The following is an 18,381-nucleotide window of genomic DNA, read 5'->3' on the forward strand; positions in this document are numbered from 1 at the left end:
CTGAGGCCCCTGATTCATAATCCCCCACTCCTGGAGAGAAGCAAATAGGGAGCAATGTGGAGGAGTCATCCATGAGTTGTTTCCTTGTGGTTTAGGAAACTGGAAAAATATACACTTGCAAAGCAAAATGGAAAACTTTTATTATTTTAACTCATCTCTTACCAAGCTCTTGCTAGCACCTGGTTTTACTGTTCCTTTAACAGGTGGAGGATTTTTCAGATTCTAGATGCAGCAAGGTAAGTGACAATGTATTTTTAGTTGAACTGAACCCAAGTAAGCTAGAATAAACAGACTCTACAGTCGCCTATTGGTTTGATTTCAGTACAATGAATAGTTAGGTTTTGGCTTGGACAAATTCTTTCTCGGGCTCTTTTTTTTTTTTTAAGTCTAAAACAGCTGAAACTACCCAGGCATGTAGTCTCAGGTCTGTAAAGCTGACCCAGTGCAGAAGTGGGATGGATGTTCAGGGCCAGCACTCCAGATAGTTGGGCAGTTGGTCATTAGTAGAGTATTTTGCGAAGAACATGTCACCATTGACAAAGTGTTTTTCAGTGCTTCTGGCACGCCTGCCTGTCACTAGGCTGGTTGGTAGTTTAGGGAACAACTAGGTCAGCATTTCATTGAGGGAAAATCAATTATTTGAAAATATCAGGGCTTTTAAAGTATGTAAATATGGAGCCTTGCAAGGTAGAATAATCCCATAGGCGAGGGGCCTTTATGACAGGAACTCTGCAGCAGAGCAAATCTAACCAAACACAGGAAAGTTCCTAACTGTGGGGGTGGAGGGGTATCGAGAATGCTCCAGAACAGCACCTTTGCAGTCCCCTCATATGGCAACCAAGGCTGAAGAGGCTAATGAGAATCATTAGCTCTTTGTAAATGTGCGCACTAGTCGCTTGGCACACGGTTTTCTAAGATCACGATGTTCACCGGTACTGTATTGGGACTATTATAGGCTTATTGGCACCAGAAATATTTACCATTGTCTTTGCTTTCTCTTCCAGTCCACCTAACTCCCATCCTATACTCCCTGGCCAAAAGGGCTAGGCAGCAAAGGTGGTAGGCTTGGGATTCCTCCATTAGGGGCAGATTATCATTCAAATAGAATAGATGGGCCACTTCTTAAATGCCCAGTTTGGCCCAGTGCCACTTTATAGACTTGCTGCAAAAATTAAATTGAGATCAGGCCTATCAAGCGCTTGGCTCTGTTCCTGGCACGTTATAAGCCGTCAGTACGTGGTAGTGGTTATTACTACTACAGAACCTCATTTGCTTCCATATTCTCATTAGGGCCTCAGTGGAGTCAACAGCTGAGAAGAGTAAATTCAGTCTTTAATTCTGTGGTCAGATTACAGTCCCTTGGGATAAATGGTATAGACCCACATAGACCCCTAATCACACAGTATGAGTATGGGAGGGCATTTAAAGATCATAGACTGGGTGTAGCATGGTGGCAAGAGTATGAGATTCTAGAAGCCACTACGAGTGGAGTGACTCTGCTCAAGCCCCATCTCTGCTGTGAGCCTTGATTTCTTCATCTGTAAAATAAAATAGTAGATGATCATTAAGATAATGGCCAATAACATACAGGCTATTATCCCAGGAATTGCTTTAACGGGGGAAATGTTGAGAATTTTGTTTTCATTTTGTTTTAAAATTCGTTTTGCTGTGTCACAGAGTGAACCTTGACGTGCTCTGTTTTGATTATGGTGCTGATCAGTTTGACTAGAAGTTATTCTCAGAGAAATTTACACCTGCTCTTCGTTTGTGAGAAAGGAAGAGAGGTACAGATGGGGAGATGGAGAAGAAACAGCTTTGGTAAATGTCGCTGGGGCCATTTTTAATGCTGGTGGGCTGAATGATACATGAAAACCATTTGCAAGGCTAGTATATTTTTCATCCTCTAGTAAAATAATAAAGTAACGATTCATTTGGTAATCCCCACTGCACATGCAGTTTGAGAAATATACAAGATTATGATGATCTCTGCCTCATAATTAACAATTTGCATAAATGCTTGCTATTATTTAGTTGTCTGAATGGATTCTGTAATCCAGAGAAAGAAGGGAACAATCAGTGGAAGCCATCCCAAATGCCTTGTATTATTGCTACGCACATGCACAATTAACAGTGATACTAATTGTTTCAGACCAGAACCTCATTTGTTTTTCTATAGACAGCAAAAACATTAATTGTCAGAGTGCCACTCTCTCTCTCTCTTTTTCCTACAGCCAGCCATATTATAAGGTCTGCAGTTGCTTGTAAGCAAATGATTTGGCTGGATTTTCAGTGTATCATTTTGTGATGGAGTTTCCAAGTTTCTGCTTAAGTTAGCAATCAATGGTTTAAACAACCAGAGACTGTTTTTGTAAGATTTTAACCGTAGGCCTCTATACATTTAAGGAAGGAAAGGGTGCTGATGTACCAGCCAGTTCTGCTGCTGCACTTGACATTCCACTCCATACTCCATATCTTTAAAGTTATTGGCATGAGACACGCCCATGAGAATCAGAGAAGCTCAAGGCTGGAGGAGGCCTTTAGATCACCTGTCAAATTCCTTCACTTTTCAAATGAGTTGGACTGTCAGTCATTTGGGTGTCAGGAAAAACCACCGAATCAATGATGCCACACTTTTTTTTTAACGTTCAAACCATTGGGAACTATTATAGGAAATACATTTGAATTATAACGGGATGCTTTAGAATCCTATGGCTTCAGCTTCTTTTCTAAAAAGCTGAATCAGAGTTTTTAAAAATATGCCTTTGTAAGGTTACCCTAAACATGGCCATCGTGTTGATGGTATATGTGTGAAAGGGGATGTCCTAAGCAAAGCACTTGACAATGGGAGACCGTCACCCACTATCAGCTCTTTCTTTCCTCCCCGCACACAGAGGACCCAGCTCATGTCAGCACGGCTCAAGTGTTACTGTCGGTCCGTCCTCCAGTCCAGTCCTGGCGCTGCCGCTTTCTCGCAGTGCAACCTTGAGTAACTTATTTAACTTCTGTGGGCTGTCAGTTTCTGCACGTGTAAAATGTAGCCACTTTATAGACTTGCTGCAAAAATTAAATTGAGATCAGGCCTATCAAGCACTTGGCACTGTTCCCGGCACGTTATAAGCCATCAGTACGTGGTAGTGGTTATTACTACCGTTATCTGACACACCCAGTGCAGTCTTACTCACGTCCAATATTTAATCTTATGGTAGTTTGGGGTACACGCATATACACGTAACCACATCCACGTGTGGGCACAGAGAGTTCACAAGAGTGACATCGGAAGGCTGCTTTCCTAAAGGTTATTTATGACTGCCAGGTTTCAAAATCCAGTGGCTGCTTCTGTGGCCTCAGTCTTCTTGAACTCTTTGGAGGTTCTGGTGTTTTGCACATCTTCTCTAGCTTGAAAGCATTCATCATTTATCTCAGTTCACCTCCTCTCTTCTTCTCAATGCTTCTTAAGTTTCCTTTGTTAGGATCTCTTTTAAGCGCACGCGCGCACATGTGCACACACACACACACACACACTCACACAGCCTCTCCCTCCCCCTCACACATTTAAATGGAGCAATTCCCAAGGTCCTGTCATTGATCTGCTTCTCTTCTCTTGCTATGTTCTCATTCTGGGTAACTTCATCTCCCCACATAGCTTCACCTTTCACCTCTACACTAATGATTCCCAAATTGACCTCTCCAATCCTTAACTCGTTCCGGAGTTCCAGGGTAACTCCAATTTCCAGTTGCCTGCTGAGCATCTCCAGCAGGATATCCTAGGAGGCTGAAGTGTAGTCTGGCTTTTGTCATCCTGCCTCAGGCATACAGATGGGGGAATCTGGCTTCAAGAAGTAGTAAGAGTTGAAAACATGGAAGAAATGCTGGACATTAGTCTAAGCAGACATGAAAGGAGGCTATGCTAGGAAAAGTGGTTCAAAATGAATTTTCCAGGGAAAGCATGACAAGTAAACTGTGCCTTGCTGTTATGATGAAGTTGGAGATGTAAATTGGAGCTCAAACTTTAAAAGTATATGTTTTCTAGGGAGAAGGGAACAGCTTCCCTCATGAAAATTGAGTTCAATTTTTAGGTGCTGGAAGGATGGCATGTTTGAGGGAAATGTTAATTAAGAGTATCTTTCTAGGGACGATTTTCATGGTGAATCTTGCTTCGGTGTTTTGTTACACAGACACGCATGCCAGGAGGAAGAATAATGTATTCAACCCGACGGATGAGCATGTGGGAATTTGAAGAGCACGTGCATGCATAGATACGTATGCACGTGCTGGGTCAGATGGGCCTGAGATTTTGGAATATGTGAGCATAATTCTATCAGAAGGTAGATAATTTTTTTTCTTGGATTCGTTTGGCAAATATTTACCGCATACCTAGTAGAGATGCCACGTTCTCTGTGGACCAATGGGGGTGTGAATGTAAAACATATAAGGTATCTTCCTTAAGTGCCTAATACATTTTTCTTTAGTTATATGCAAGTACATTGAGAGTTTAATTTGGTCTAGAAATATCTGCAGCATGTGACAACAAACTGTTCAATGACTATAGCCTTGCAGACAATCTTAATGACTAAAGAGGAACTTAAGGGAAATACGACAATGCTAAAGTGGGAAAAGAACGTGCATAAATTCGAATTAGAAATTGATTACTTCCTTTAAATTTAGTAAATATTGAATTACTTCGGGATTTTACATTTTTAGCCAGCTTTCAGTGTTTCAGACCAGAGTAAGAATGGTTATGTCTAACTCTAAAATTTAATTAGAGCAAAGGGATAGATAGATCCTGGTTAATACATATAGCATTCTTTGTAATTCTTTGTAGGAGAATTCTTTGTAAATGAACTTTTCTCACGGCAACTACTGACCCAGCTTGTAGCTTCAGCACAGGGAACGGTATTCCTTTTGAAGAAGGGTGACCCCATTCCCCAAATTACTGACATCCTTCCAGCTGAGTTACTGCCCTATGGCGTCTTCAGAGGCCATCTTAGCCTCCAAATTGTAATGGTCTCTGACATCAGCTGAGATCTTGGCCTTCATCGGTGTACTCCAGCCTCCTCTTCTGAAATTTAGCGTGACCCTTTGTTTGCAAGTCTTAAATCCAAGCGTTCTTGGTCCCACTTGTCAATTTCAAAGTCCCCTTCATGATCATTCTTAATTCTCAAAGATCCTTGTGGCATTTGTAATCCCAAAAACCTACTTTGATGCCCCCAGACCTCCTGCTGTGGATATGTAGATGGCACCACTGCCTTTCATTATGTCAGCACCTCCTGCCTTTGGGACTCTCGTGGCATGAAAGCTCTCATAATAATGATGCATATATTGACCGGTGTTATTTTTTTTTTTTTGACCTAAATTAGTTAGAAGCATTGGTATACTTCTCTTGTTGTGATTGCAAGTAAGAATAGTAAAACCATACTTGAATTTATAGTCTTGGATGTCTTTGTTCTCATGGTTTGCATCAACCATAGTCAGACTTCTTTTACCTTGATCAGATTTATTCATTCAGTATGCATCTACTGAGTACTTACATGTTTTAGGCACTGTTCTAGGCGCTGGGGACAATAAGACACTGTCCCTGTTCTTGTGTTTTTTTTTTTTTTTTTAAGTAGGCTCCGTGCCCAGCGTGGAGCCCAATGTGGCGCTTGAACTCACAACCCCGAGATCGAGACCTGAGGTGAGATCAAGAGTTGGATGCTTAACCGACTGAGCTACCCAGGTGCCCCACTGTTCTTGTGTTTCTTAAGGGATATATGTGCATATGTTGGAGGGAAACTGAAAATGAACAAGCTAGTCTCAGAGAGAGATAAGTGCAATGAAGAAAATAAAAAAAAAAGTGGATGGACGATGATGGGATGGGTGGGGAGTGATCAGGGTGAATTTTGCTCTTTGCTTGTGTCTGTTTTGTACAGACCTCACTAATACTTTGTCCGGGCCCTTTGGTTTCCTCTATTTCATAGTGGATTGGGTACTAATTCTCATTTTGCTGCTTCTGGTTACTTTATCCCTGGGACCACCTTCCCTTAGCTAGTCCTGAAATATAACCCAGTATACCCTCTTATTAGACTTCTGTTCCATACTTCTCTTGTCCTTGTCAGCATTAGAATTCTGCAGGTTCATCCTCTCCCCTGTCATAGAACGTCAGTGGGCCTACTAATCCCTTAGGGATATTTCACTTGATCACTCAAAGCATTTTTGTTACTCAAGGCAAACTACCCGTCAAAAGAAAAACACAAGCATTGAAAGTTAGTAATTGTGGTGGCATTTGGCTTTGTCCACTTCTGCAGAGAGAAGAGCCCTGGACTGGGAATGGGAAGACCACTACAAATGATCTGTATGACCCGAGACAGATGACTTCCTCTCTCTCAGTCTGTTTTTTCGTCTATAAAACCACTGTTCAAAGTCGATGGCCCCTAAGGTTCTTTCTAGCTCTAAAGTGGTACAATTAGTTGTTTTCAGAGACGTGGGCCAAGATTTCTTTCCAACATTCTGTGTAATTTTGTAAAGTGGATATGTAGGAACATTTTCTAGTATAATCAAAATTGCTTAGATTAAGCATAAGTTTTCCGGCAAAAGGCAGCTTTACAATTCTTGTAAATGTCACAAGAAGTTAAAACATTGCTTCTTGTTTTAACCTCTGCCAGCTAGGGCAGCAATTTAACACCACAGATGCAACTGTCAGCTTCTTAAATGTGAATATCTGAAAGTTCACTGTCTTTTCAGCTTGCCCACAGGAAATCTTCAAAAAGAACCAAATACCACTAAAATGAAGGAAAGCGTGCTAAATTGTCTTCAAAATGACATGACGCAGGTGTTGCCCACTGGTGAGTTAGGTGCCAAGAAAAGCATGTTAACTCTTAAGAAGCCACTCGGGATGGTTCCAGCCATCACTGGGCTGTCTTCCCGGTGAGGCTCAGTGAGGAACTGAGGTACAAGTTGGGAGGCTTGCCTTCCCAGACTTCCCCACACCTGCGTGCATCTGCTGCCCTGGACTTTGTGAGTGAGGATGGGGAAGCAGGAAGGGTGGCTGCAGAGAAGGCAGACCAAATGCAAAGTCACCACCATCCGAAGTACCCTTGGAACTCCCTTCTCTGTTGTCACTCTCCCACTTAGGATTCCGACACTCCGCCATGTTCCAAACACTGTGCGATGCGGGGAGTGCCATCTCTTAAAACTCTGGAGAGAAGCTGGCCGTGATTTTGTGGCAAGGGAGTCTGAAGGAGAAGAGGATCCAAGAGGGTTTAGAAACTCCAGGAAGTGCCTGTGTAATTTCCAGTCACAGGATTTGGACATAGAAGAGGAAAAAGGGCTTATGGGAAAAGGCGAGGAAGACAGTGCAGGGAGTTCCCATATGGCTCCAATCTAAAAGGCTGTAATGTTGTGCAGGGGAGGACACAGATGCCCACCAAGACAAGGACTCACCTAAGTACACATGGTTAGCAGCAGACTCGAGACAAGAACACAGGTCAGCTGCGTCCTGCCAGGCCCCTTGACTGGCAATTGCCTATGCTAGCTATTCTTGGTTGCTTACTTGTTTGCTTGCTTCTGCTCTTTAATCCTTGGTGCTACTTCTGTTCACAGCACTTGTAATTCGTTATTCTCAAAGAACTGGATCAATGAGGTTGAGCAAAATCCCTTAGCGATAGGTAAAGCACGTTTTGCTTTGGAGGGTTTGGGGTCAGCTGATAGAAGGTGCCATTGAGGAAGCATTGGCTGGATTGCAAATGGAGCCTAAGACTCGAGGTTCACTAGAAACAAATGCAGAAGGGGAGATTGTGGCTATAGGCTGGGGATCCGCAATTAAACGTATACATCGCTGCTTTAACACCCATTCTTGATTACAGCTGGAGCTCATTCTCCATCAAAAGATGCAGAAGTCTTGGATTTTAGATTCTTGGTTCCTTAAATCCTTTTTCCAGGTATATTTGTTGCCTCTGCCTTACCTTTCTATTTCACTATTCTAGATTTTTTTTGTCTGCAATATTTTCCCTGAGTTTGGTCTCAATGTCTTATCCAGGGCATTTGTAATACAGCTATATATCACTGGCGATCTTATGTGCACGTAAAATGGAGAACACTATTTCACAAGTTAGAAATTACTAGATTATTTCTTTCCCCTCTCAGAGTTGAAATATTTCCTACTTGGCAAATGGCCCTTCTTCGAAATCCTAAAATTGCTCTAGGAAAAAAAATGACTGTCACCGGGGCACCATGGGGCTCCCTGTCCCTTCACTTTCATTGGCTTATCGTCCAATTTGCTCCATTGATTTTCCAGACACTCAGAATTGCCTCATCAGCCAGACACTGGAATTATAAGGGGCTTCATCAAGGCCTTATGTGGTTTGAAAACTTTTCAAACTTTCATACTTTGGGCCGTAGGTATGCTAGAGACCGTGTGTAAATGGCATTTGGCAGCACATTGGTCTTTCTTCTCACGGCTTCTACAATTTCCGACTTGATTTCGCTCGCCACAGGGCACAGTTTCCCTTCTCATCTCTGGGAGCTCTTGTTCATTTGTCAGGAGCCCTAAAAGGAGGCTGCTCATGGACAGCCGTGGAATGTCAGAGTCATCCTAAACTGGCATGAATGGGCCTTTAAATGGCCTTTACTGATTGTTTCTATATTAAAATGGAAATGCACAGAAGACTTTATGAAGAGCCTGTACGTAGTCTTTCCCTCATTTTTTCCCATATGAATTGATCTGACAATGTCATAGATGATGCATGAGGCAAAATAAAGTCTCTTAAGCCCATTGCAGCTTGTTTGCATGAAAAGGAATACAAGCTACAGAGAAGAAATGAACATTATGTGATGCATTAGGCAGAAGCCGTCTTCTGACTCATGCACACCTTTCAGATGATAGCCTCCTTTCTGAACCTATGCAGAGGAAAGGGGTCATTGTGATATTCTTTGGCACAAATAACCTTTCTTGGCTAATTAATGGGAGTTACTTTCTGGGTACATAGGATACACAGAGGATTTTCTGAAATTCATAAGGGTGAAATAAACTAAGAGAGCTCAAAAAAGTAATTACTGATAACTGTGAATGCTGGTATCTTTTATGAGAAAATGAAATAGGATGGGAGGATGGGAGCTGTACAGTGAAGACCCTCTGAAAAGGATACAGTGCTCTACCATTGAAGAGCCATGCGATTTCACACTCAGTGATCATAAAATCTAACGTTAAACCATCCACCAGGAAAGTTCTGCAAGCTTCATTGATTACTTTTTATATGAGCACTTTCAGTGTCTCTTTCACAATGCTAGTAAAATATTTATAAATAAAAGAATACTCTTGAAGTTGATTTGAAATTCAATCCATATGAACTACAGTTTAATGTGAGTACCTGAGCACTGCATTTCTAATCTGAATGCAAAGTGAAGGCAGAATAACTAGGGGATGGTCCCCTATCCCAACCTTCCATCCTTCAACAATCTAAAGCACAAGAACTCTGATTTCCTCTTTTTATGGAGGAGGAGTTTCACATCTTGGCAATGAGAACTCTTGTTCGTGGTTTTTCATAGCCTGCAATCATAGGTTGGTTGGCACTGAATCATATCGAGACGAAGGAAACAGGTGATGGCCTTCAATAGATTTGGGGACACCAGGAGGGAACCTCCAACTTGGGTGATTATCTTGTACTATGGTTGAAGATTTACTATTAATTGATTAATCCATTCAGTCATTACAGATAGATTATTTATTGAGCATCTACCATAACCCAGCACTGTTCTTAGCGCTAAGTGATGGAGCAAGGATGTTCCTTTTCTTCTTCTTAGCTTACAGTCTAGTGGTAGCTATAGACCATCCAAAACAAGCAAGTCAGAAAAGCATGTCCAGATTGTGATCGATGTTATGAAGGAAATAAGCAGAGTGTTAGAAGGAGAATGTGTAGCCTTTGGAATAAACTCGGTGGGGACAAAGTTTGTCCTTTGTGGGGGTATGTGGTTTTTGGAATCATCAAAAATGATATGGAGCCAGGTCTCATAAATAAAGTAGAAGATCAAATTGATTGATAATGATTTGGGCCAAATGAGGGTTACATGTAATTAATGTAATATTTCTGAGTGCCGATGAAATGTATACTATGCTGAGTAGTCATGAGCACTTTTGTGTTTTTAAATGCAGCGGAAGGATCGGGACAATGGGTGATGTCCTTCAATGAACATTTAGGCATCTGTAGCTATCCACAGCACTATTACCCTGACTCTCCTTAAATCTGGCCAATCCTTGTCAGCAGGGCAAATGTGCTTTAACTATTATGTTGGTAAAAATTATCATAGGATTAGGAGCAGGGCATAAAATAAACATTTAGAGATATCCCAAACTATGTAATATGGCTGTAATAGATGAAATTTGATGATGACAGCTTATAGTTTAGTCCCTTCATTTTATTCGTCCACATAAAGTGACACTTCATTTATGCCATTTTGTATCAAATAAATCTGTAGAGCTCTAATACACCATTTGGATGAGATGCAGTCGATTTGAGTGTATGAAAAGAGAAAATGTTTATAAGCAACAGTGTGTCCCCCGTAAAGGAGAGCTAGCAAAGACGGTCTTGTAAGATGGGAGGAAGCCAGTGATTGCTGTTTAATCGCATCTTTCGTGTGATGTTAGTCCCCTGCTTCGAGAAGCACTGATCTGCTCCTTGTGTGTTTACTTGAGCAACTGCTCTGCCAGACATTGTGCCAGGCCCTGGGGGTACGGAGGTGAATCAGAGAGAGACCCTGCCTCTGTGGTACTCACAGCTGAATTGGGGAGACAAATAAACATGATGGAATCCGGTGCATGCTAATCCAAAGGTACGCGGTTGCTTCCTCAGAGAGTCTGCCCTAGATTGAGGTTGTTGGGTCAGGGGCTAGTGGGGGAACTCGTTTCTGAGTCGCTATAGCAAGTGATGGAGCAGGGACGCTCATTTTCTTTGCCTCCAATAAATCTCTTTGCAGCCTTGGCATCATTCACGTGCATCTGTATTAAATCTATTTGCCATTTTTTCAAAGGCAGCTAGAATGGTGTGACCTAGCTTCAAAATAGGTAGGTTTTAGAGGGAATATTCTAGTGTTTCTCCTTGAATGTGGAATCAAGCTGGGTCAGAATAACTCTCAGCTGACCTGTGGTGAGGAGCCAGCCTTGATTTTCATTTCTTTTTTTTTTTTCTTTTTGCAACACCAGCTCCATTTCTAGCAGCAACTGCCGCCGAAAGCGCACGTTCATTGTCTGTTTACCTAAGACAGTAAATAGGCCCTGAGCAGAGGATTAAGATAGCCCTGTCTTCTGGGAGCTTATAATCTGAAACAGACAACAAACTGGAAGGAATATCCATCACACCTGATATGCTCATTTCCCTTCTCATATAAATTCAAAGAAAACAGAAAGTGGCATGTCACATTCTACAGGATTTGTAAAGCCTCTGAAGAGTATTCTCTCTCTTTTTGTGCCTTTGCAAGTTGAAAGCTATTTAGTATATAATATGCAATAGATTATAGGGTTATTTTTTTTAATTGGGGATGAACAAGCAAGTAGTTTCTTTCTTCTTATTTTCTTTTACTATCAACAAGTTACACTGGAAAGTATGGATCAAATTAAAAGTGGATTCTCAATTTGCTGTGGGGAAATATGTGCTGTATTTCAAATACTCTAAGGTCAGGGTCAAAGTGGAGGTAGAAAAGGTATCATAAAAATTAATTTAAGGAACTAGCCTTGAGATATTTCCTAGTTGTAATAATCCCACAGGTGAAAGCAACATCTGTAGAATAATAAAGGCACTTAGTTTGACCTTTTTAGCAAAAGGAGATATTACCAAAACATGACCAAAGCTTGGAGCTGAGGCAATGCAGTGAAGTAACGGGAGCTAAGTCTTTATGTTATGAGGATGTGATCAGTTGTGAGAAAATGGTGCAAAAATAGGACACATGTCAGGGCGCCTGGGTGGTGCAGTCGGTTAAGCGTCCAACTCTTGGTTTCGGCTCAGGTCGTGATCTCATGGGTTGTGAGGTTGAGCCCCACGTTGGGCTCTGCGCTCAGCACAGAGTCTGCTTGAGTTTCTCTCTCCCTCTTCCTCAGCTTCTCACCAACCCCCCCTCCCCGAAATAAACAAGTAAATCTTTTAAAAAAGTAGGACATGTGCCAAACTAAGATTAATTTCCCCAAACTTGTGTGTAGGCGTGAGAGACAGACTGAGAGAGGAGCAGAAATGTAGAGATAGAGAAAGACCAATGAAGTAGCAAGAGGCTGAGCCAGAGATGGACGGAGACCAGGAGCTGAAAAACCAGCCAGGCGAGGATCACATTTTGACTCTGCTGTTAAATTCACTGTGAGACCCCAGATAAGTCACTTCTGTCTGGGCCTCAGCTTCTCCAGCTGTCATATAAGGGGTGTGTTAGGAGATCATTCTGGAGAACTTACCAAATCTCTAGTTCTACCCCGGGGAGTGCTAGGGAAATGAAAGTGTGGGCAGGTGGGTAGACAGCAAATATACAGAGGCAGGCATGCGGACAGACAGACAGACAGACTGGCTGCCTACATGCATAGGCTAGCTTAAGAACAGAAGCAGACCAAAACTTATGGGGGACCAGTGGACCGTGAATCACGAAGAGCACCGGCCAGTGCCACAAAATCGTCCCATGGCTTTTGCTATCGCTATGGCCATCTGAGGACTTGGCAGCTTTCCCTTGCGTGGCGCCGGCCTTGTTTTCTGGGGCCCACCAGAGTCATTTTCTGACTGGTTTGGCCACCTCTTTCCTCCTTTGAGGCTCTGTAAATGACCCCTCACGCCCAAATGGAAGGAGGCCTCGGATGTCAGGCTTTGTACATTGTGACCATTACCTCAGCTTTCCCAGCGAACCTTCTGTCAGAGGGAAGGGTAGAAAGTGGCTTCAGGATGAAGAAACCCGAGTAACCCACCATGCATTCTGGCTGGATACCTGTCTATGTTTCTAAAGCTCGACGGATAATTTTTGAGCACACTGTGTTCCCCAGGCTTTGAAATTGTACCGCTTTTAAACTTTTGTGAATTTTACTTGCAGGGTTAGGGAAGCAATGAGAATAATTAGTACTTGTCAGGCTTCCAGCCAGCGAATGACTTCAGTAAGGAGCTAACAATGTACCCAGTAGACAAACGGATTGCAGCTAAAAGGTGAGGCTTCGGGCAGGTTTTAGTATCTGGTCTTTTTTTTTTTTTCCTACTTTCATTAGTTTCTGCAAGAAACAAAACACTGCTATTCTCTTGCTTTGCTTACAATTTACCCTCTCCCCCTAAAATAATAGCCCAAGAATTTAGCTTGAGGGTGCATGGCCTGACAGTAGGTCCCCCTCCAGGTGAATCTGATTCGATGTTGATCTCTTGAGAAGCTTGTATTTATGCCGCTCGTCACATTCCGATTCTAGCGAACGTTAAAAGAAAAGCAACTCCATCAAAAATGTGTTTCCTCGGTGAAAGGTAGCTTATCAGGATAACGAAATCTATATCATACCCAGCACTATAGTATTTTCTTACCCAGCTTTTGCCATGACAAGAACCACCACTTTCGCAGGTCAAGGGAGTCCTAAGAACAAAGGACGATGGTGAAGAGGCCAGGCCGGCTGCAGACTCTTACACCATCTGGGTGACAGTGTCAGTTGAGCCATGTTGAACCTGCTTGGCCGGGATGCTGACAGGCTGGGGACAACCTTGGTTCCTGTGTGTGTCTCCGGCCTCCCCTCTTCCCCGGGCTCCAGACTCATCTGACCGACATCCTACTCCACATCTCCACTGGGAAGCTTAATCGGGATCTGACACTTCACCTGCCCCAAAGCAAACTCATGACTTTTCCCAAAAACATGTCCCTCTCTTGATCTTTCCCATCTCAGTAAATGGCACCTCTGTCCTTCCAGTTGCTCTGGTCACATTCCTTGGGATTGTTCACATTTCTTTTTCTCTCCCAGGCCACATGTAATCCATTAGCAAAGTCTGTCTCCTCTGCTTTCATGGTACGGCTGGGGTCTGACCACCTCTGCTGTCCCCGTCCAAGTCGCCGTCATTTCTTACGTGGGTTGCTGTAAAAGGCTCCTGGCTGGTTCCCCTGCTTCCCCCACTGGTTCACTGCAGGCTGTTCTCTTCCCAACAACCAAGCTGATGATCCTTTAAAAATGTTAATTCAGATCTTGTCACTCCTCTGTTCAAAACCCTATTGTGACACCCATCCAAGACGGAGGCCTCCCCAAGGCCTGCAAGACCCTGCCCAGTCTGGCCCCTGTTCCCGGTCAGACCTCATATTTTATCACTCACACCGGTCTCCTTGGTTTCCTTCACGTATACCAGACGGGCTGCTACCTCAGGGCCTTTCCCCCTCTTCCTTGGCCTGGAAAGCTCTTCCCCTAGATATTGGCAGGGCTCACGCCTTAAATTGAATCAGGTCTTTCCTCAGATGTCACAGGACTAAGATTGGCAAGAAGTTTGATCCTTAAAAAGAGGTCACTGGACTTGGCCAGCCGGCAGCCACTGCTGATCTGGAAGAGAACAGCTGCGTCCGGTGCTGGAAGAGGAGACAGGCTGCTCTCTAACCATCGGCGTCTCTTATTAGACTGGGTGCTTCTTGAGTTCCCTGCCATTGTCTCATTCACCTTGGCGTCTCCAGCATCGGGCACAGTGCCTGGCACCCAGTACGTTTCAGCCAGCATGTGTGGAAGGAGGGCACAAGTCTTATTTTGAAACAACTGGTTCGATGAAAACACACTAAATTGCTGAATGTTGTGACGGCTGCCTCAGTTTGTTTCAGGGAATGTGTTTGTAAAGGAAGACCTGCGCCTTCACTGCAGACCCCGTTCCCCGAGCACCGACACGTGATGTGGTGCTAAGCACATGATTCAGAGGTGGTCGGTGCACACGGGGCTGGGGAAGTGGAGGCTGAGACCATCCTAGGTCTCTTAGGGAGATAAGAAAAATCAGTCTCTGTTTGTGTATGAACTAGCTCACTTCCCTTTGAAAATCCCCTCTTTTATTTTATTATTTATTTATTTGTTTGTTTATATATTTATTTATTTTAGCGGGGGGGGGGGCCCGGCAGGGGCAGAGAGAGAGGGAGAGAGGGAATCTCAAGCAGACTCCGCACTGAGCACAGAGCCCAACGACACGGGGCTCGATCCCAGGACCCTGAGATCATGACCTGAACCGAAATCAAGAGTCGGATGCTTAACCGATTGAGCCAGCCAGGTGCCCCTGAAAATTCCCCTTTTAGACACACTGGAAGGGTTGCTTAGATTCCTGAGCTATCCTCAGGGGTTAAGCAAAATCTTAATGACTTTAGGAGCATTCTTATAGTTAACACTCAGCTGGTGGTAAAAAATATATATATATTTAAATACATTCTCCCAATAATTTAGACCAGGTTCAAAGTTCATTTCCTTTATCTTCCCTCCTCTATTTAGCAGCAGTGCTGAAGTTCAAAAGGAGCATGGGAATGGCTTTTCTTCTCACATGCTACTCCCTCTTTCAGGCTCTGACCTCTGAGATCCTTCCCTAAACACCAGTTAAAGAGGGTTGGCCTTTCCCGAAACCCTTTGTTCCTAGAGCCTGCTTTCCTTTGCTGTCTGAGAACTGTGTATGGTTCCTCCCGGTCAGTGGCTGGGAAGTCTTTTTACCTGTAAGGGGAGGAAAGACAGGATCACGAGTGTGGCCAAGAATAGGTAGTCACTCTACCACCCTTTGAGGTCATTTCATACCCCTACAAAAGAGGATTTTTCTGTGACTCCCTCTGCTCTAATTCAAATGCATACTAGGAGCACCTGGATGGCTCATTCGTTTAAGCATCTGCCTTCAGCTCAGGTCATAATCTCAGGATCCTGGGATCGAGCCCCACATCGGGCTCTCTGCTCAGTGGGGGAGGTGGGGAGTCTGCTTGTCTTTCTCCTTCTCCTTCTCCCCCTCCCCTGGCTCATGCTCTCTCTGTCTCTCTCTCTCAAATAAATAAATAAAATCTTTTTTAAAAAAGCAAACAAAAAATGCATACTAAACAGTTGTATGCCATCCAGATGCATTCAGCAAACATTTGCCAAGTGTCCATCGGCCTGGATGGGAAGGAGATGGGGGAAATGCAGAGATGAAACCCAGTCCACACACCCACAAAGCGCCCACAATCCGCAAAAGGTGGAAATAAAGATAAACATGTGGACAGATCTTACGATTCAATGTGATGAAATCAGATCTGAACAAAGTGGAGCCACGAGGAAAAGATTGATTTTGCCTGGGGCTGGAGAGCAGCGGACAGGACCCAAAAGGCAACAACTGTCGGTTTTCAAAGAGAAGCAGGAGTTTGCCGGGAGGAGAAGCTGGAGAAGCGCAGCGCAGGCAGAGAGGGAGCCTTTGTGAAGGCCCGGAAGCAAGGACAAGCACAGAGGGTCTAGGAAGGGCAGTGCGGTGCCCTGTAGAGAATGTGTGAGGCTGGGGTTTCGTCATGAAGGGTCTCGGATGCCAGGCCGAGATGCAGACCTGATTCGGTCGGCCATCAGAAGCCATCAAAAATGAGCCAGCAGGGAGGGCTAAAATGGCCGTTTTGTCCAAAGATGATAATGGCGCCCGAGGAAGGCTGGAGGGGATGGCTCAGGGCCGCGACAGTTCTTACACCCTCCCACCACCAGCACGCTGACCACCCCGAGACAACCATGAGCAGGGAAAGAGGACGTCGTTCTAGTCCACGGGCAACCCGTGCCTGGGCAGAAGAGCCTGCCCTCCCATCACTTGTCCCCCTCGCTGCCTGTGACACTGAGCGTGGGACGGGAGCTCCGTGTTCCGAGGCAAAAAGCCCTCAGTAGGAGACTGCTTGTAATCACGCCTAAAATTGCTTCATTATTGGAACCTGTGTTTGATCTGTGATGAGGAGCTGGATTAAGAAATCAAGTAATCAACCCCTGAAATTGTAACCATAAATTGTTCTATAAACAACCAGCTTCCCCTGCCTCCCCCTGCCTCCCCCTGCCTCCCCCAGCCCGCGTAACAAACCTGAAAACAGATGCTTTTCCTGTTGTTTGACCTCCCGGGGGTTTTAGCCGGTGTTTTTGAGCCGCCCACAAGTCCAAGAGCCAGGCCTGCAGGCCACGGTGCCCCCTCTCCCCTCACATATGGACCACTCGTGTTCTACCTTGTCAGACTGAGACAAGACACCCAGGGAGAGTGAGCTGTTAAAAAAAGAGGCAACTTATTAAGATTCGTTTAGTGAAGGGGAAGAGGTTTACTTTTAATGGAACTGAGGAGAGAAAATGCCTGGAGTTCAAGATGAAGAACAGTTAAAGAGAAAATCCTCTGAGACAGTTGCTGTTCGAATGCTTTGTTGGAAGTCATTTTTGTCCTGAAGGGTTTTATTCTAGGCCAAAGGCATTCCAACACTAGAGCCCGTAGAGATACGTCTTTCTGTAAAACAACCTTAGGACGTTTTCTTGTCTGGGACTGCACCGTGCTTAACCTTCCAGACATGGAATAAGTAGTCGTAAATTATAAGTAAGATCTAGATTTCATTTTGGAGGGACTGGCAGCAACGAGGTCGTGATGTCCCATGAGGCTGTGCGGGAAAATTGCAACGACTGTCCTGTTTCCATGATGCCCGGAGACCACCAGACAGGAGCAGCCTGAGGTGTTTCTCTGGTCATTTTTCTGACATCAAGAGCTAGCAAGCTTCCCTTTTCTCCTTTGTCATCATTTCCAGCTCAAAACACTTAGAAGTTGTAACAGGGAAGGGTCTTTAAGGATCTCTCCAAACCCTTCCATTTTACAAAACAAGGACTCAGAAGTCCGGCGACTTCCACTTTGTCCTCCACTACTCCTCCGCCGAGACGGAGCTGCAGTCGGGTCCACAACCCAGGGGTTTGCTTTGTTAGATGAGAGCAGGCCTTCATCTGCCCCTTGAGGACAGCTCCAGTAGCCCAGTAATTACACTGGCTCTTTCCCAAAAGTTCACTTGGACAAGTTGGCATAAAAACTCATTTGACACTTGGCATAACTATCCCACCAACTAGAGCTAACTCTGGCAGAGGACTTTACAGTTTGGACAGTGCTTTCCACCATGACCTCTGGAGTGTGACTGCTAGTGTTATCAACGGCTTTGCTGGTACCATTTTAAATGATAGTATGTTGTAGACTGGGATCGTTTTTCTGAAGAGGAGTTTAAATTGCTTTAAAAACAAAAAAAAGAGGACTGGGGAAGGTTTTCATTTATGTTATTGTCATTTCCAACAGGATCTGTGAATAAAAATTAAAGTAGTCTAGGGGCGCCTGGGTGGCTCAGTCGTTAAGCGTCTGCCTTTGGCTCAGGTCATGATCCCGGGGTCCTGGGATCGAGCCCCACATCGGGCTTCTCCCTCCCCCCCCCCCCCCCCCCCCCCGCGCTTGTGTTCCCTCTCTCGCTGTGTCT

The 18,381-nt window shown here is 44.3% G+C and overlaps 1 protein-coding gene across 3 annotated transcripts in view; it reads left to right on the forward strand.

Moving 5' to 3' along the window:
• Window positions 1–18,381, forward strand: part of HS6ST2 (heparan sulfate 6-O-sulfotransferase 2) — a 285,172-nt gene that overhangs the window by 202,663 nt on the left and 64,128 nt on the right. The window contains exon 3 of one of the 3 annotated variants that reach the window (XM_032428224.1): window positions 204–236. The exons of the other annotated variants lie outside the window; for them this stretch is intronic. Within the exon in view, the coding sequence (XP_032284115.1) occupies window positions 204–236 (33 nt within the window). The remainder of the gene's footprint in view (window positions 1–203; window positions 237–18,381) is intronic. 3 annotated transcript variants of the gene reach the window in all.

The sequence above is a fragment of the Phoca vitulina genome, unplaced genomic scaffold (genome assembly GCF_004348235.1).
Source record: "Phoca vitulina isolate PV1807 unplaced genomic scaffold, GSC_HSeal_1.0 scaffold39, whole genome shotgun sequence".
Taxonomy (NCBI): Eukaryota; Metazoa; Chordata; class Mammalia; order Carnivora; family Phocidae; genus Phoca; species Phoca vitulina.